This window comes from Lissotriton vulgaris, chromosome 10, assembly GCF_964263255.1.
Source record: "Lissotriton vulgaris chromosome 10, aLisVul1.2, whole genome shotgun sequence".
NCBI lineage: Eukaryota > Metazoa > Chordata > Amphibia > Caudata > Salamandridae > Lissotriton > Lissotriton vulgaris.
This window is the reverse complement of record NC_141698.1, coordinates 856,516,929-856,537,644: the sequence shown is the minus strand read 5'-3', so window position 1 is coordinate 856,537,644 and position 20,716 is coordinate 856,516,929. Positions and strand designations below refer to the sequence as shown.

Below are 20,716 nucleotides of genomic sequence, written 5' to 3'. Positions count from 1 at the left end.
CCTAGAAGGCCACGCTTTTCACCTATACACCGATCACGCCCCGCTGCTCTGGATGGCTAGGAACAAATAGAACAATGCGAGGGTGATGCGATGGTCTTGGCCCTCCAGCCGTATGCCTTCAACATACACCATCGCAAGGGTGTTGGCAATACCGGGGCGGATTATCTGTCCAGGCATCCTCTTCCCGATCGGAAGAGTCCAGGGGGGGAGGTATGTGACGGGGCGTACCTTCCTGAGGGGGTCTCAAGGACAAGGGCCTCACCTAGAGGGTTTTCATCGTGTGACCCCCCCCTCCTATCATTACAGCACTCCATACCTCAGGTGCAGACTGGACCGGTCGAGTGGTATAGCTGCGACGAGGAAGACAGCATGGACTGGCCCTTTAACTGGCAGCGGACCGAGAAGGAGGAGGAGCCTCGTCAGGCTGTAAATGCGGAAGTGCAGCATAGCCAGGTGTGCTTGTTCACCGGCGTGCAGGGTGGAGAGGAGGACGCTGAGAGGAGAGGAGAGTGCTGGAGAGAACGGAGAGACATCGCGGAGGAAGAACGAGAACCCGTAACAACATCAATCGGAGGGAAGGAGGAGGAATCAGACCCGTTGACGGCGCGGGAGCCAGGAGGCCATCGGCATCACGAGCCGCCCAGCCACACGCGACTTGGAGGCGTGTGGCTCACTGAGGTACGTGACCGTATCTCGGGGTGGGTGAAAAAGAGAGGAAACCGAGCTTAGTGTAAATACCCCTTTCCCGTAAATACCCGGGACCCTTCCCAGCACTTCTTCCCTTCCCTGAGCACCGACTGCTTTGTAAACTACACCGGGTATCCCTCACTCCTTTTTCCCTCACGAGTGTAAAATAGTCACGGACTGAGACCCTCTCTCTTGTCTTTTGCCCCGAGGCAGACCCTGGTCTAAAGACGGAGGCTGATCCGGTAGAAACGCGGAGGAGCCCGATAAGACAGAAGACCAAGGCTATACGTCGGAAACAGCGGCCCGAGAGAAGCCGATCCCTGAGGAGACCACCCCACAGAAAAACTTGTACAGATTACTTGTTTCACCAAATAAAACCGGTCCTGACTAAAACTCGATTACTGCCCTTTACTGAGCCACCCGCTACACACTCACAGTAGCAAAATTATTGTTGAGGGAACTAGTGCCTAGGTTCGGGGTCCCGACCTCCTTGGAATCGGACAGAGGGACACACTTTAACAGCGAAGTTGTGAAAATGCTCTGCGCTGCACTGAACATTGATCAGAGACTACATTGTAGCTATCGGCCAGAGGCTTCTGAAATAGTGGAGCAAATAAATGGAACACTCAAAACACGAATGGCGAAAGTGTGTTCATCCACGTCCCTGAAATGGCCAGATGCTTTACCGCTGGTGTTAATGAGCATGCGTAGTACACCAGACAAGAGGACAGGACTGTCACCTCATGAGGTGCTGATGGGAAGAGCTATGAGATTGCTGTCCGTCCCTTCAGCAGCCTTGTTAAATATCACAGATGATCTGATTCTTGACTACTTCAAAGGACTATCTGACGTCATCCATTCTGTGTCCCTTCAGGTGCAGACTGCGGAAATCCCGACTTCCCGAGACCTTTGTCACGACCTGTGTCCAGGTGACTGGGTTTTGGTGCGAAAGCACGTGAGGAAGAGCTGCTTGGACGCCCGCTGGCGAGGTCCGTTCCAAATCATCCTGGTGACGAACACTGCCTTGAAGTGCGGTGGATTGCCAATTTGGATACATGCTTCTCACACCCGAAGAGTTCCAGCACCCCTGGAAGAAACAGCTCCTCTCGTTGAAGAAAATCCAGCAGTGGAGGAAGATCCACTAGAGGGGACAAGTCAAGCTGTGGGGGTGTCTGAAGAAGCTGGTAACTCATCTGACCGAGCTGAGGGAGATCACAATGACAGTGACACAGAATTCGCTTCTGAATGGGGAAGCTGCTGTGAAGGTGATCTCAACCCTGAAAGAGCTGAAGGCAGAGATGAGGAGATTGTGCCGACGAGGAGGAGAGGAGTGAATAGCACAGAGACAAGTTGGCCTGAAAGACGGAAAAGGCTGAACGTGAGGCTGACCTCTGAAAGAGATCTTGCACCTCTATCTGAAGAATCAGACCCGGAAAGAGAAAACGAAGAGTCAGAGGAGAAAGGTCCGAGGAGATCTAGGAGGGTGAGAGTACCTTGTCGGAGATACGCCACCCCGGAGTGGACCTACCCTTTGACAAATGTCAGGTGTACTGAGATCAGGGAGGGTGAGGTCGGTGCTTGTGACCGATACGACTCCGAATGTTAAGTTGGAAGTGATATTGTTGGTACCTGGACTGGAAATCGAAGGTCTACTGACAATCACTGTTCCTAATCCCCCTCTCCTAAGCAAGATAAATGACTTGATCCTGAATAGACTGGTTTTTCCTACATTTGGCCCTGAAATACCTCCCTATGAATCAATAGTTCTTCACCTGGAACTCTTGGATTACGTACTCTGTGCACTTGGAGAAAATCTTATCATTGATGCGCAGTAAAGACTTTGTAAATAACTGCTAAAGTTACTTAGAGCCGAGTGGAAGAAGAAGAAAATTAGGGACATCCCTTAGAGGACGGAGAAGGGTCAGGGTCACCTGAATGCAAATGAAAATGAAGGATTAAAAGGGGATCCATGCTTCCCGGTGTGGTTCGGAAAATTCATAAAGCCAAAGAAGAGACTTTGTGTTGCTGCTAAAAATGAATCATACTGTCTGAGACCATGGAGGCTGGGAACCCAACTCGTAGGGCAAAATTTATTATAGGCACGCTTATAGGGATAGTGATATTCTTTATATTCTTAGTAGTTTTAGTTTCTTATTTAGTACCCCAAGAGCAGGAAGCGGAGGTCAAGGGAACACCTACACCTACCACTCCTAGCCAGAAAGAGGTAAACATAGGAGCTGAGAAAGCTTTGCTAGCAGAAGAAAGCCGTAGATTACATGCAGACTTGTCTAAGGGAAACTTTGGAAAGAATGCGTATGCCAAGTTGTTGTATGAGTACATTGATGCGATGGATGCAAAAGATTGTTATGTGTGTATGCAGTTGCCTGCTTCAGTAGACGAAGGTATTAGATACCATCACCTGCCATTGACATATGGAATTTCATGTAGTTTGTTGCTTAGCATATTTTATGGAAGGAGTCATTTTGAATATTTCTTTTCGAATTATGATGCTGTACTACCGGAGGTTCCAAATTATAAGCACCTGAACAAGGGGATTATTACAAGTCAGAGGATAGACTTAGATACTTTTTCATTCCAACACGAACGATAGATACCTCATATGCACACCGACACAACTTGACCTGCTCATTGACTGAGGTAGAGAAGAAGTTCATAGATCAGGTAGAGGATAGATATCAAAAACAAAAGCAGTTGCAGACGTCAGGTCAAGGCAAAGTAGATTGGACGGATGAGGAGCTTGGACATAAGTCAAGAGGAAGCTATGGTCCGATAGCATTGGACGTGGTACAGAGGGGAAAGCTGTGTTTGCATAGGCCAAAGACGTATTACGAAAACGTGTATGTGGGCGAGACAACTTGTGAACACACTTTCAAGATAGAATATTACACCAAGGATTTCCTGAAGAGCTTGGTGCAAGTTATCCCTACGGTATACTTTGTCTGTGGGAAAAATGCGTATGTGATGTTGCCAGATAAGTGGTATGGGACATGTTACCTGGCGATTATTTTTCCTAAGATATATCACACTGAGGATTTTCCTCAGGTGGAAGGTGGACAATTGACAAGGGTGAAGAGGGGAGAAAGTGCTGGTGCAATAGTGGGAGATATGTTTGGAGCTGCGATACCAATGTTGGGAGTGATCTTAAATGACGTAAAGATACGGAGATTAGCAACTGTAGTGGATGAATTATCAATGAGTACGGCAAAGTTGCTGGTGTTGATTCATGGTGAGATGCTATTGATTAGGGCAATGGTTTTGCAGAACCGTCTTGCGCTAGATGTCCTTTTGGCAAAAGAGGGCGGAGTCTGTAAACTTTTGAAGGTTCAGGAATGTTGCAAGTATATTCCAGATAATTCCAAAGATCTGAAGAAATATATACGTAACATTACTGCAATTCACTATGAAATTAACGATTTGACGCAAGAGAATACATGGGAAAAGGTTGGCAAAGGGTTTGGAAGTGTTGGAGGTTGGTTTGCGAACCTGGGAAGGAGTTTTCTTGAGTACATACTGGAACCCCTTATCATCATAGTGTCATGCTTGATTGGATTGTGGGGTTTGATGAGATTGTACAAATTGTATAGATCAAATAGACTGGCAAGATCGATGAGGGTACAAGAGCAGAGAATGGAGAACTTGCAGGACAACCAATATCGAAGCCTGAGGGCATTAGAAATGTTCAGGCGAGGGAATGTTGCAACAAGTGCTGTGTAGCTCGGTCCCTACCCTAAGGAATGTGGGTTGGTGGTGATGACACAGGTCATCAAAGGGGGGACTGAGAGAGTGTAAAATTGTGTTAGAAATTGTAGGGGTGCACTATATTCGTGTATAATCAGCACCCACATATATAGAGGATTATAACCATGTTTAAGGTGACTCAGAGCTATGAAACCACATACCTGAATTTACATAGCTATAACGTATATTGCTTTGAAAATACTAATGCCATGTTAATCTAGAAATATTGTTTGCATTGAAATGGTAATTCAGTTAAAGAGTAATCGAATAAACCCTGATGTATTTAAATGCATGTTTAGAAATGTTACCGTTGTATTCACATAAACGACATAGAAGTGCTAAGTTAGAAAATGTATTCCTTTACTACAATAATGAAGGCCTAATGAACAGGAAAATGTTTGCCAATGCTAGAACGCGACATCTCGAAACGTGCAGAGGCCCAGGTGGGGAGGAAGGCCGTGTAAGCCGAACTAAGAATGTTTCACATTACATTAAATCATGAAAATGTCTTTCCTAGAAGGTTGCTTTAGAGAATTAATTGCAAGTAGCATGAACTTGTGAATCGATTTATGTGCGTTCCTTTGCAGGTGCAAGGTTAACTAGAGATAGTAGAGAAGGGCCCATTGTGTATGAGCGTTAGGATGGTAGTCTCAGACATGGAGGAGTGGCTGCGGAATTTTAGGGAAGCAACTTCAAGAGGAGAAGACTCTGGGACCCAAGGACGTTTCTCGACGAACAAAGATGAAGATGTCGTAATGAAGATTCTTTGAAAAATAATACCTTTGAGAGGGGCGTACCTTAGGGCATGTCGTCCATATTGTGGGATTTGTATTAGGGACAGCACCCCGATAGGAGAGCAGAGCAGATGCGCATGAGGGCGAAGAAAGATGCTGGGTAGGCAGAGAGCCATGCTAAGCAAGATGGTTTCTTAGGTTAAGTCCGAATCAAGTGAGTGTGCTTCTTTGGAAGTCACCACGGCTGACACCTTTGCTAGGAGGGAATTCTACTAAGTAGGGATGCCACTTAGTATAGCATAGGGACAGATTAGTCCGGATGTATTTCTTCTTTTCTTCGATGTCTACTAGGACCCAAATTATAGCAATCCTTGCTAGTCTCGTGGCCTTAGAATTGATACTAGTGTTATTCTTAGCCGATTGAGACTTTTCCGTAGGATTATGTTTGTATTAGTTCCTGTTTATCTTTTGAACCTGTTACTGAGGTGTTTATATACACAGTTGCTTTTGGCTTTATAATAAATCTTTAAATTTGACTTTTGTCAGTGGTTCTTTGGGGAAATGGATGGAGATAACTCAACTTGAAGTTATGATGTAAGATAGATTGCCTTCTACACTCTATGACAGGTAAAAAGGTCTAGTCGACCTGTGGCGGGATTCTAGAAATGCTATTCTGATTCTAGAGTGAAAAATCCCACCTTTCCAAGCTTTAACCAGGGCCACTGGAATTATGCGATCGCGTGGCTGCTGCATGTTTATAGATTTGCCGCATTTGCTATAACCCATCATCTGCTCCATAATCTGCACTTTTTAAATAAAAAAATTTGTTTCTATCTCAAACGGTGCAAACACTGCCAAACAAAGGCAGCAGCAGTGAACTGGCCTTTGCAAAGGTTCACTGGTCACCTTTCTGTACTTGTTGCTATATTTTGGGTGTTAAACGGGCAGTGGAATGCCCAGACAGCATTAACAAGTGTGAAAATGACAAAATAATGTAGTACTACTATCAGAAAATGTGTGGAATTATGCTACATACATTGTATTTTCTTGCCGCGTAATTTACTCAACCCTGCAGCCTAATTTGACCCTCAGCTGCCGAATAATTTCTGTGGCCCTGAATTTAACACAGATGTCAGTAGGATATGACTACAAAAATGTCTGTTTTACCTGGGTTTTAGAAGTGTAAGCACATATTTGGTTTAGAATTCCAGAATCCCTAAACCAGTCATCTTCATTTTTAGAGTTACACATAACATGCTTCCAGTTTGCAGCCGTTTTTTCAGTGATTGACATACCTATGGGTAATGTCAAAAGAACAGATTTCGAAGTTTTGTAATTTGTGCCAAATTCATCTACAATGTTTTTGAAATAGAGAACATTGAGTGCAAATGATATCAGCCTGCCTCTGGTGGCATTTGCGAAGTCATGGCTGTGATTTATACCATGAAAGAATAAAGAGCAAAAGTTGCCCGACCTGGTTAATTAATGACTTCATGCCTTTAAGAGTCGCCTTAGCCTAGTGTCAGATAGCACATGGCAAATTATTTTCAACACTCATTTCACTGTTGGGCAATTGAAGATTACACAGCCAATAGTAATGGGCAGATTTAAATGTGCCGGGGAGCAGGTTGTGACAAATTATATCCGTGTGGGCTACAGATGATTCCCACACTTAAAAGAAAATGAATTATCAACAATTCATAATTCTTTTTAATTGACTCAATTATTGCATCACATGACTGTCTTACATTCGTCATCGATACTTTACCTCATCATCTTGAATGGCTGAAGGCCACCTATAACATCAGATAAGCTACTTAGATAACGGTGTACATAGTGCCCATGCATCATTTTGATTTATCTGATCGGCATTCTGAAAAGGCCAGACAGTAGAGTTCGAAATAGGGTGACTTCATTTTTTGTAAAAGACCAGAAATCTCCCTCATACCCCCATGTCTCAAATTATTCTGCAGGGGCAGGGTGATATCAAATGTTGATTAAGGAATACTCATATGAAGTTCATAATATATTGTACCTTGATGACTTACTGTCTAACCAAGAGGAGAATCTTAAAATGGAGACAGTATGTCATTAATGTGCAACAGAACAGGAAGATGAGTATGTACCATAAATATATTCACGCCATGGGGCATATTTACAAGGAAATGGTGGAGCATGGCACAGCGGCAAATTTCGAGGCTCCGCCATTAACAAAACGCAGGAATGTGCTCTATTTACCACAATACGGTGCACCCCTGTGTTTTCCCTAGCGAAGGCGCTAAAAATAGATGCCTAGCGCCAACACAGTCACCCTTGCACCACAGTACATGGGTGCCTGCGTTGCAGGGCTTGATTGTTTATGTGCAGGAAGGGGCCCCTTCCTGAACATAAACAATCAAGAATGGCGATTTGTTACTTCTATGTGTGCTGAGTTCTGTAGCACACATAGAAGTAGTAAATCATCATTATTAAATGATTGTTTATGAGCAGAAAGAGACAAATTCCAAGACATAAACACTGGTGGTTTGCTCTTCCTGTGCGTGCTGCAAAATGCAGCACAGATAGAAAAAACAAAAACGAGGAGAAATAAAAGTATTTCTCCCCGTTGCACCATTCTAGCGCCTGTCTTGCATGGCGTTAGATTTTGGCGCTGTCTCAGATTTACAGATCCTTGTAAATCTGGGGCGCGTCAAAAAGCAATGGGTGTTTCGGTGGAACACCCACAGCAACACCCATTGCGCACTCCTTCGAGTGTGTGAACGGGTACCATATTTCCTAAGTTGCGTTAAGCCACTTTTTTTTTGGCTTAACGCCACTTTGTAAATATGGAGCATGTCATTCTGCTACTGGAACGTTGGTAAAAGTGATTTCCGGTGGTGCGATCCCCTTGTAAATATGCCCCTAAATTGGTTAGAGACAGGAGGGCTTTAGTCTTCTTTCTACAGAACTTCCTACGAGCCTTTGTTATTGAAAGTCAACTACAGATGAGGGGCACTTGCTACATTTTTTTCTCATGCTCAATCTGCTAGTTTCGAATGGTTTAGAAGATAACCAGGGGAAAGTGAGTCGTGCATAATCCAGTGATATGGAGAGTATTTTAGTTCAATGCTTATTGAGCAGTTTACCTGATACTTTCTCAATAAATCACCACATAGACTTTTCATTAGTCACACAGGAGCCAAATCCTGTGGAAAACCTCTAAGCAGTAGACCATGGGCTCCAGAACTGTGCTTCACACCCAGCGCACCAAGCCCTCCAGGCCTCTGGCGCAGCTGATGTGGCGCTGACATGCCATGTAGGCGCTGTTCTCCTGCAGTCCAAAGGAGCGCGTATGAACACCCCGTTAGCAAGGTAACACCACCCAACTCTTGACCAGCAGTATCCACTTTAGAGTCTTGACTGAAACTAGTAAAGATGAGGTCTAGCGCCAGTATATCTCTTAGGGGATGAGGGTGCTTTATAAATACTTTAAAGATATAAATAGGCCTTGCTGTTTCCTTGCTGCTCCTGCACCTCCAGGACCACCTCCAAGGATGCGGAAATAGATATTAACTGGTGGCTTCCCTTGTCGCCTTTCTGCTTCACCAGCTAGACTATTTGCTATTACTTTGCCCTTTTTCTTACCTATTCTCCAGAATAAAGTATGAAAGGGTCGAGTAGAGAGAGAAAGAGAGAGAGGTTTTGTAAATATGCGCTTTGGGGGCATGTACGGCCCACACTGTGGGGCCAAGGCCAGTCCTTGCACTGTTGGTGACCACAGCCTTCTGAGGACCGGTACTCATAGTACACACAGATGTAGATTGACTGTTTCTAAAGTGTAAACAGGAAATGTTTCTTTGATCTTCTGAACAACTTTATGTAACTCTAAAGCGCTCATCAGAATTCCTAAAATAAATCTGAAAGAAATGATTATTCCACCACTAGTTTTCTTTTGTTCCGACCTAGAGACCTATTCACAAAGGTATATCCACATGTGAGTTAATCTATCTGTGTGAATATACGCTTATACTTTGTAGTAATTTTACTAATTTTAACTGTTTACTATTTCCAAGGGTTGTACTACCGAACATCGCCACATGCAATATTGAAGTACAAGAATATCAAAGTCAGATACCAAGGGACAAAATATCAAAAGGTAAGTGCATTTGTGGAAGTATAGATTTACTATTCCTAACTCCACATTTATGTACCTTGAAGATATGTGTACTGCATAGATTCATATATGTGGAGTCAGATATAAAATATTTAGACTTACTTAACTGTTTATGTTTTATTTTCTTTCACTATTTTCTTCTCAATATTTTGTGCCACTGATATTGTGGGTTCAGTATTGAAGGTGCACACCTTCCCAAGTGTAAAGTTACTATAAACTGTAGACTAAACCAGTTTCCAAGTTCCCAATTCAAGTGGTGGAGCTTAATTTACAATGTAAAGTTACTATGAGTAAGTTTTCCCACATAGGTGGAAGTCTTTGCCACTGGAACGGAGATATCCGTATGATAAAAGTATAAGACGATTGTACAAAGTGTATTAAACTTAAACAAAATAGTGCAAATATTTGATTGCCACATTGCAGCAAATTAATGTTATATCTTTAATTTAAATGCATAACAAAATAAGAAAAATAGTATATTGATATTTTCTTAATGTTGAATTACAGATGTAATTGATTTAAGTGTATTACATCAAATTAAAATGATTTTTAAAAGAACAAGATACCCCTAAAGTAACATATTTATATTTATTTATTATGTTTAACAAACTACTATGTAGAGAATTACATTAAATAAATTTAATTATCTTGAAGAATAAAGTTGCATTTATTTTTTTCAAAGAGTGTATTAAAAGTTTTAATATAAAATAATATTTTTCATTATATATATTAATTATTAAATTACATAAATGCATAGGTTCGAAAAGTAAAAATATATTAGTTTGTGGTAACATTATTTCCTATGGGGAGTCAAATGCAGGGGTACTCATAGTACGGCCCGCGGGCGGCTGGCGGCCCGGCAAGCCTTCCCTGGCGGCCCGCGGACCTGTCAGACATCGATCCCGAGTTTTTTTTTTTTTTAAGGCTGTCTGCAACCAGAACTCGACTCAGAGACTCTGCTGCCTGTGGGGGCCGGGCAAATTCCGCCATAGTCAGAGTGGGGCTGCAGGGGCGCTGAGAGGTGAAAATAGCCTCATTAACATGCTAATGGTCCTGTGAAATGCTTGGGTGCGGCTTTGTGCGCGCGCCTGGAAGCTGTCACAGCCAGGGAGGGGGGGGGGCACACAGGCACCCTGCCCCCTCATAATACATTATATGGGGGTTGCAAATCAACAAGGAACTCTGACTATATGAAGGAAAGAGGAGTAAGGCTGAGTTTCTTTATGAGGTCAAAGAATGCTTACTTACAATATTGCCATACTGTATGACAGGGAGTATTTTATTCCGTGTAACACAAAGTAACACAATCACCTTCCACCAACCCTCTTTTAAATACTTGTTCTCATGTGCTTTCTCGTTTTAGGTATTGAGAATAATTGCTGAATCTGTACTATGAAACTAAACATAATAAAAACAGCTTTAAATCAGTTCCGAGGCACCTTTTACGCAGTTTTCATAAGTCACTTCTAAACTGTCTGTAGTTCCGAATGTTTGCCAACTGCTAGGTCTGGTGGCAGGCATTGTGACGTCACAATTCAACTGTACTTTTTTCATTACCATTGAGTGATGACACAATTTTATTGTTTTAAAAAATGGAGAGGGAGGGATTTAGAGAGTTATCACTAGGCATGGGCGGATTTTGCGGATTCGCAATCCGCGAATTTGTGGATTTGCGGATTTGCGGATTGCGAAAATCCGCAAAATCCGCGAATCCTCGCGGATTTTGCGGATTTTTTTTTTGGGGTGTTCGCATGGGTTTCTGCAAGTTCGCGAGGGTTTTGTGCAATTTCGCAAATTGCGAACTTACTTGTCAGGTCGCCAGTTTTGCGAACTTGTTGTTTCTACGTGCCCAGCCTATTTGCAAGCCTTTCTTCATCACTGCCACCCTCTGTCACCACTGGCACTCTCTTTGTTCACCCATGCCACCCTCTGGCTCACCCATGTCACCCTCTGTGTCATCACAGCACCCTCTGGTTCACCAGTGTACATTATTGGGGCAAACAAAGCACTGCCATCCTCTGTCAACACTGGCACTCTGGTTCACCCATGCCACCCTCTGGCTGTCACACCCATGCCACCCTCGGTGTCATCACAGCACCCTCTGGTTGACCAGTGAGTGTACATTATTGTGGCAAAGCAAAGCACACCTGCTAAGTGCCTTACGTTTTGCATAATTAAATTACAACAACACCTGCCCTGCCCCATCTGACATTAATGAAGGCTGGCACCTGCTTGTCTGCTCCCTGTCCTTTCCTTTTCCTGTTTGTTGCAATGTAATTTTTTTTTAACAGGAACCTAACCGAATTCTGGAGGGCCCCTTCAGGAAGCACTACAGGGAATGGTTACAAATGATGAGGTTGAACTTTTGCACCTGCTCATAGCTTTTCCTTTTGCAAAACTCGTTTTTCGGTAATTTCGCACTATTCGCGAGGCGCGGCGTCGTGCGAAATCGATCGTGTAAGCCGCGAACTCGTGCGAGTTACCCCAAGGTTTACGGGCCCCGCCATTTTGTTTGCGTGACGTATTTCCGTTTCCGCCCGCTATGTGTAGTCTCGCGCGATGAGCGCCTTGCGAATACAAGTTCGCACGAGTTCGCGAGAGAAATCGCGTGAGAACCTACTTACGCTCACGTGATCGACCGCCATCTTGTTTTTCATTCATTCCTATGCGTCTGGGCATGGTGTTTCTATCCTCTGTATATCTCTGCCATCCTTTGCTTATTTTATTTTGTTTTTGATCTATTAAACTTTTTTTCTATCCCTCTTGTTTTTTAGGTCTATATTTTTGTGTTTTAGGCTACTTTTGTTTACTTTTCAAGTACTTTTTAAACTTTTATTTCCTTCTTCTCTACTCCTATTCTTTTTCATTTTATCTCCTTACCTGCCCAGAACATGGTGAAGACAGCTGTCAAGCTGCCCAAGCCGGGCACCGCAGCCCGTGCCCGGCTCCTGTGTGGCCGCTTGAGGGCGGAAATGGTGGTGCCCAGGGAGATCTTCAGCCCTGAGGAGGTGGGCACACTCGTTTATTTTGTGCAGCGCCGTCTCCCGAGGACCATCGCAGCAGGCGGCAGGATTGCTGACGGTTATACCAACAGCCAGGAGTGTCGGAAGCGGTGGGGGCAGGTGTGCCGGGCCCTTTTTAAGATCACGGGGGTCCAGCGCACCTATAATCAGGTGACCCACCGCTGGACCGATATTCTGGAGCGGGAGCACGACCTGCTCGATCTGCTGGGAGTGGAGGTCCCCGGGCTTGGTGAGTAGTAGTAGCAATTTTTTCATCACTCACTACTCTGTTTTTTCTCCTGCTCTGTGTGTTAATATTGCAAATGTTTGCTTTAACTTTTTTACAAAGAGCAATAATGCTGCTGATTACATTGATAGGAGAGCTAAATTAATATTTCAAAATCTTCTGTGCATTTCAGGTGCACTGCTCTCTTTCTCTGTGGCGGTGCCACTGCTTATTTGTTTTCTATTTTGTGTTCATTTAATTGGGCTGAGTAATGTATGAGTGTACTTTACAGAACTGCGTAATGCTAGACACAAAGGGGCAGATTTACAAGCCCCTTGCGCCACGTTTACGCTGCCTTACCTGACGCACAGCGACGTAAACGTGGCGCATCCCTGCGAGTCATGTACAACGTGATGCTTCTAAGGAGATGCACCACGTTAAGACCTGGGCCTGCGCCACAATGGGTGCGTTCCCACGCAGGGGGAGGGGGGGGTGGCGGTCAGGCAGATGTGCGCCTCGCAAAAGTGCCTGCGTGAAATCTACAAGATTTAACGCAGGCACTTCCGCGACGCTGCTACGTCAATTCTTTATGCCTGCTTGCTTGAAGCAGGCGTAAGGACTGATGCGGTATGTTGAGTATTGGGCATCCCTGAGCATTGCTATAGTTGCATCGCGCCTGCGACGCGACACTAGAGATGCGCCCCTCTTTCGTCACGAGATGCATCACGCATCTGCCTACCCTTGCGCCAGGGTTTGCCACATTGTAATTGCGGCGCATCTGTCGTGACGCAAGGTTAGTTTTGAGTTACGCATTTTGTTCTGGTGCACCTCTGGAGGTGTGCAGCCCAGAACTCGTAAGTATGCCCCTAAGTGTCAGATTAGCAATTACCTGTGCATCCCTGCAAAGTGTGAGGCACGCCAGCACCACCCATGGTGCGCCGTATTTTCAATGCGGCACGCCATGGTGCCAAAACGTCACCGAAGCGTTACGCATCGGTGCCGTAAAGGCGGCTCATTGATGGAGTTGCGTTGCAACGGTGGCGCAGCTCCAGCAATGCTGCGTCAAGCCGTAAGCCTGCTTCATGCGGGCGCAGGGTTTCAGTGACGCATCATTGTCCTAAATGACTGAGTAGAGGCTCAGGTGCAGTCCTTCCTTTGTAGCCCTCTTTTTGGCTAAAATAGTTGGTTCTTGTTCTTTCTAAATGTTTGATTTGGTTGACAAGGACATCGAAAAGCAGCAATCATCAATTTTTTCTGTTCTTTCTTTCATGTTGTACGTCAGGTCCGCCCAGGGGCAAGCGGACAGAAACAGCGGATGCAGTGGCTCCAAAGGAGGAGGATGATGCAGGCCAGGGCGGCGAGTGCTCCTTTGCTGGCCCCAGTAAGTTTTCATTTAAATATAGAGGACCTATTGTTGTCCAAGCGTTCCTAATTTAAATTTTTCGAAACAGTGTTTAGATAGGAGCAAAATCAATAATACTACTGTTGCAGGGACAATTCTCCACAAACCTTACTATGGACACCAAAGACCAGAGTAATAATATTTCCGAGTGGCGTGTTTGGCACACTGTATACTATAGTATAAACTTGGTAGTGTCAGCGGCACGGACTCCTCCTTGCAAAAATTACAAAACCTTTCGCTCAGTCACTCTAGCTTGGAGGACCAAAAACCACAGAGTCTATTCAAGTTTAAAAGCTTTATTAAAAAAAGTAAAAGTAAACACATATATTAAAATAAAGTTAGCTGGAAAAGGAAAAGTGCTTGGTGCTGAGTTGATGAGTAATGGAACACATGTCTTGTGGTCGAGCCGAGCTTTCACCTGGTTTAGTTGATGTTGCTCTTGTCCGTAGAAGTCCAGCGTCTGTCTGTTCAGAGAAAAAAGATGTGTGTTAAAATTAAGCAAGCATTCATCAATTGTGACAAAAAAGTGCAGCAAGACAACAGCCTTCCCTGGAAGGAGGGACATTTTTACTTTAGACTAGAGTAGACAGTCAATTATTTTTTCTGTTTTCAAATTTCTTCATTCCTAGACCAAATACTAGTGATGTAATCTAACAGTCTTAAATATATTTTTTAGGTGGAACAGCTGGTGGCGGGGCCAGCTCGGACGTGATCGTCATCGACTCGGAGTCTGAGGGCGACTCTGGGGAGGATGCGGCGCAAGTGGACAATCAGACTGTGAGGAAGCAGGCAGCGGTGGTGTGGAGTACAGGTAAGCTGGATCATGGTACTATCTGACTCTTAGATAGCATATGATGTGTAACCAGTGCTGGACCAGTGACAAATTACAATATGGTAATTACAGCAGGCTGGGACCGACAGACAGATAGAGGCAGAGAGAGAGGAAGACAGAAGGAGAGAGAGAGGGAGGGTGAGGGAGGGTGAGGGAGGGAGACAGAGAGAGAGACAGCGAGGTAGAGGGAGACAGAGGGAGACAGAGAGAGAGATAGGGACATATCGCCTGGGCCTGGTGCAGATGATATGGTTGCTGGTGTGGTTAACGGCTCAGAGGAAAAGTCACTCACTTCTGCCAGATCTCTTTCATATGAAAGAGCACCAAACCAAGGATACAAGTGAGTTGTGGGAAGGGGAATGGTGATTCAAGCGCCCCCCCTTCCCCCTCCATGCGGACGCCCATGATACTGGCCTCAATAGTTTTGTACTGCGCTGGCTAGTTGCTAGTTGTACTGTGACACAACTTCCTGCTGAATCATTTTGTGTTAATCATATTCTTAAAGAGCATTCGTTACAGATTATGTTTTTCTTTCTTCTTATAGTTGGTAATACTAAAACATCAAAACCGAGCAGGAGTATGCGGGCTGTACTTGCCCGGCAACGGAGGCTGGATGCCACTGTTGCGCAATATCGCCGGCTGGTGGAAATGGAGGGGGACGACACGCACTCCAGTGTAACATCTTCTGCATCCTCCTCCGTGACCCCACGTTCTGCCGGTAAGCGCAGTGCTCCAGCCAACCGGAGCCGTGCTGGAAGACGCCACCGCCGAGCAGCAAAGGCTGCACCTCCTCACAGTACTGTAAAGGCTCGCTTGCGCCTTGCACTCCGCAGAGTGTCCAACCTAGAGGCGGAGGTCCAGAGATGGAAGGAGTATCATAATCTGGTGGAGGGCCTCCGTTTAGATCAAGCCATCATCCAGGAGAAGTTTGATGCCCTGGAGGCCAAATTCAACAACCTGCATCCGTAGAGTGTCCCTTGCCCCTTTTTTAGAGACTTTTGGGGGGTGGGAATTGGGAGTTGGGGTTTTTGGGGACTTTTGATGGACTATTTATTTGTTGGGGTTAGGGAGGGTCTTGCGGGAGTTTATTTTGTTAGGGATATAAAAATATACTTTTTCAAACTTTATCTGAGCATAGCTGTTTTTTACTACTTTTGAGCCTGGTGGGTGGTGGTTTTGCAGTAAGTTTGTTTTACGGAACACTGTCATCGTGTTGATTCACCTGTAATTGGCCAAATGTTTTCCAAAGTTAAATGCCTGTCACAGAGTTTCCTAAATCAAGAGTCCTAGGAGTTTACTAGTAGTACCACTGTCACTCTCTCGCCTCTCCTCCTAATACTCCATTATACTACCTCCCATCCAAACGCTTATCTTACCTGTAATTTGTGTTTGTTGAGGGCTGTCTCCCCCTGGAATTCACAGTGTCCTAAAGCGTTCTGCAGCAGGGCCCCAACTGGAGTTTCCCGGCGTGGATTTTCTGCAAAACAAAAGCAACCTGTAAGTGGCCAAATGTTTTCCAAAGTTAAATGCCTGTCACAGAGTTTCCTAAATCAAGAGTCCTAGGAGTTTACTAGTAGTACCACTGTCACTCTCTCGCCTCTCCTCCTAATACTCCATTATACTACCTCCCATCCAAACGCTTATCTTACCTGTAATTTGTGTTTGTTGAGGGTTGTCTCCACCTGGAATTCACAGTGTCCTAAAGCGTTCTGCAGCAGGGCCCCAACTGGAGTTTCCCGGCGTGGATTTTCTGCAAAACAAAAGCAACCTGTAATTGGCCAAATGTTTTCCAAAGTTAAATGCCTGTCACAGAGTTTCCTAAATCAAGAGTCCTAGGAGTTTACTAGTAGTACCACTGTCACTCTCTCGCCTCTCCTCCTAATACTCCATTATACTACCTCCCATCCAAACGCTTATCTTACCTGTAATTTGTGTTTGTTGAGGGTTGTCTCCACCTGGAATTCACAGTGTCCTAAAGCGTTCTGCAGCAGGGCCCCAACTGGAGTTTCCCGGCGTGGATTTTCTGCAAAACAAAAGCAACCTGTAAATGGCCAAATGTTTTCCAAAGTTAAATACCTGTCACAGAGTTTCCTAAATCAAGAGTCCTAGGAGTTTACTAGTAGTACCACTGTCACTCTCTCGCCTCTCCTCCTAATACTCCATTATACTACCTCCCATCCAAACGCTTATCTTACCTGTAATTTGTGTTTGTTGAGGGTTGTCTCCACCTGGAATTCACAGTGTCCTAAAGCGTTCTGCAGCAGGGCCCCAACTGGAGTTTCCCGGCGTGGATTTTCTGCAAAACAAAAGCAACCTGTAATTGGCCAAATGTTTTCCAAAGTTAAATGCCTGTCACAGAGTTTCCTAAATCAAGAGTCCTAGGAGTATACTAGTAGTACCACTGTCACTCTCTCGCCTCTCCTCCTAATACTCCATTATACTACCTCCCATCCAAACGCTTATCTTACCTGTAATTTGTGTTTGTTGATGGCTGTCTCCACCTGGAATTCACAGTGTCCTAAAGCGTTCTGCAGCAGGGCCCCAACTGGAGTTTCCCGGCGTGGATTTTCTGCAAAACAAAAGCAACCTGTAAATGGCCAAATGTTTTCCAAAGTTAAATGCCTGTCACAGAGTTTCCTAAATCAAGAGTCCTAGGAGTTTACTAGTAGTACCACTGTCACTCTCTCGCCTCTCCTCCTAATACTCCATTATACTACCTCCCATCCAAACGCTTATCTTACCTGTAATTTGTGTTTGTTGAGGGTTGTCTCCACCTGGAATTCACAGTGTCCTAAAGCGTTCTGCAGCAGGGCCCCAACTGGAGTTTCCCGGCGTGGATTTTCTGCAAAACAAAAGCAACCTCTAATTGGCCAAATGTTTTCCAAAGTTAAATGCTGTCACAGAGTTTCCTAAATCAAGAGTCCTAGGAGTTTACTAGTAGTACCACTGTCACTCTCTCGCCTCTCCTCCTAATACTCCATTATACTACCTCCCATCCAAACGCTTATCTTACCTGTAATTTGTGTTTGTTGAGGGCTGTCTCCACCTGGAATTCACAGTGTCCTAAAGCGTTCTGCAGCAGGGCCCCAACTGGAGTTTCCCGGCGTGGATTTTCTGCAAAACAAAAGCAACCTGTAAATGGCCAAATGTTTTCCAAAGTTAAATGCCTTCACAGAGTTTCCTAAATCAAGAGTCCTAGGAGTTTATTAGTAGTACCACTGTCACTCTCTCGCCTCTCCTCCTAATACTCCATTATACTACCTCCCATCCAAACGCTTATCTTACCTGTAATTTGTGTTTGTTGAGGGCTGTCTCCACCTGGAATTCACAGTGTCCTAAAGCGTTCTGCAGCAGGGCCCCAACTGGAGTTTCCCGGCGTGGATTTTCTGCAAAGCAAAAGCAACCTGTAATTGGCCAAATGTTTTCCAAAGTTAAATGCCTGTCACAGAGTTTCCTAAATCAAGAGTCCTAGGAGTTTACTAGTAGTACCACTGTCACTCTCTCGCCTCTCCTCCTAATACTCCATTATACTACCTCCCATCCAAACGCTTATCTTACCTGTAATTTGTGTTTGTTGAGGGTTGTCTCCACCTGGAATTCACAGTGTCCTAAAGCGTTCTGCAGCAGGGCCCCAACTGGAGTTTCCCGGCGTGGATTTTCTGCAAAGCAAAAGCAATCAACATTCGAAATGTGCCAGCGGGGCTCACAGACCCCAAAACCCTAGAAGCCCCACAGACAGCACCCCTAAGACAGGCAAGTGAGCAATAACGCCTAAACGTTTTCACCTCCCATTTCCTCCTAACCAATTTCATCCCTTAATAGACCTTGCCAGCAATGGCCCAGCCAAGACCCATAAACCCAAGCGCAAACAAGTTTGACACACCCCAAACAGCCAAAAAGCAAATCCGGGAAAAAAGCCACACTTAGAAAAATGTATTTAAATGAGGACTCACTACTTCCAGTACCTCTTTAGGGGACTCGTCAACGTAAGTTTCTTCATTGTGCGGAATCCAGGCATCAGCATTACGGGAAATGGATAGGGTGAGTCTGGAGGAGGAGGATAGACGACCAGGACTGAGTTCTTGGCAACTAACTTGTGAACCTGATGAATGCTGCGGCATCAAAATCAAGACAGTTCTGCTGATGGGCTTGTTCTTTGATTGGGTGATTACAGTTTTGTTGTGAATGGGATCAAGCACTTGGTAAACAAAGAAAGACAGACACACAGGAATAAAAGTGAATAAGGAGTCGGACTAAAAATAAAGTTAATGAATCATTGACTCATTTTCAGAACTCGGTGTCAGGGAAAATGAACTCGTCCTCATACTCTGCAAATTCAGTCGGTAGTACTTGTGGTAACTGAGGAGAACTTTCCTCAGGTAGGTCGGTGTCCTCTTCTTCCTGCGTGCATTCTCGTACTTTGTAATCTGGTGGTATGAAGTGCTGGTTCATCTTTATCATGGTGAGCCGCTCCACATTTGCGGGCAAGAGGCGGGACCTTTTGGAAGTCACAATGCCACCAGCAGAACTAAAAACACGTTCTGAAGACACACTTGCGAGTGGGCAAGACAAGTAATTGATAGCCAGGTTGGTGAGCTCTCGCCATATGTTTCTTTTCCCATGCCAATACGCCAATGGGTCCTCAGTAATATTGACCGCTGTTGAGTCATCCAGGTAGGCCTGCACCATTGAAACAATGTTCTCCCGCATTCCTGTACTTTGCACTTCTGTGTCCTTTCTGGGACAAGCAAACCCTAGCTGACTTAGCCAATCCTCTTCAGACATATCGCCTGTGCCTGGTGCAGATGATACGGTTGCTGGTGTGGTTAACGGCTCAGAGGAAAAGACACTCACTTCTGCCACAGGCACAGAAGTGCTTTTATCCGACGCCTGTTGGCCTGCTGATTCACTAGTACTGTCTTCTCCTACAGTTTCCTTCCTCTCTCTTTCAAAACGAATGGCTGACCGAGCTAGCCAACCTTTGTACTCTGTAACATCTGAAGTTTCAAAAGGAATGAATACTTTTCCTAACAATGGCTTTCTGTAACGTGGATCCAGAATAGTAGCACAAATGTAGTGCTGTTGTTTCTTGATATTTACAAGCCGTTTATTGCTAACTAGGTGTTGTAATAATCTCTGCGCCAACTCATATGCTTCATTCTTTCCCGCATCCTTTAATTCTGAAGACACCACCTTGACTTGGTGCTCGAGCTTCAGCAACAATGGGATAGCTTTGCTCAAAGAACAGTCCTCCCTGCTGACTTCACGCGTGAAGACCTCAAAAGGATGAAGCATGTCTGTCAGGCTTTTAACTAGCTGCCATTGCTCCACCGCTAGCATCATTTCTGTCGTATCACCACCCAGGTTGTAGAAATACTCATTGACTACTGGAAACAGCTCATGCAGACGCTCAAGCATGTAGAAGGTTGAGTTCCAACGTGTTGCCACCTCCTGGATAAGTGCTTTCACTGGCATTCTACGTACATTTTGCTGGCGCCTCAGCTCCTTCCGGGCCTTAAAAGAATGGTTGAAATGTGTGCATATTCTTCTGCAGATGGTCAGTATTTGGTCGACTGCAGGTTCTTTTTTCAAGAACTTTTGCACGACAAGGTTCATACAGTGCGCCAAACACGGCACTCTGAAATAGTCACCGTCCGCCATGGCCTTAACTACATTGCTGCCATTATCAGTAGAAACATAACCAACCTTGCAATTTCTTTTGGGCAGCCATTGCAAGACCTTTTTGTTAAAGTCATGCAAAATGTTGTCTGCAGTATGAGTTTTCTCCATGCCAAACATGGCTAATGTTGCATGTTTACGAGCACCCTTAAAAATGTCGACCAAGTCACCACCTGCATTTATCCGTTTTGCAACCCCTGAAAAAGAGACTCAGTGTGCAGTGATGCACATGTAATCAAGGG

At 44.8% G+C, this 20,716-nt stretch overlaps 1 protein-coding gene across 1 annotated transcript; it reads left to right on the top strand.

The window, feature by feature from the left end:
• The first annotated feature begins 369 nt into the window (after positions 1-369).
• LOC147688903 (uncharacterized) lies at positions 370-15,764 on the top strand. Its single transcript, XM_086939840.1, has 5 exons — positions 370-698; positions 9,233-9,315; positions 13,844-13,942; positions 14,640-14,774; positions 15,340-15,764. Exons 1-5 carry the CDS (start codon positions 370-372, stop codon positions 15,762-15,764), a joined length of 1,071 nt encoding a protein of 356 aa, XP_086795966.1.
• The last annotated feature ends 4,952 nt before the right edge of the window (positions 15,765-20,716 follow it).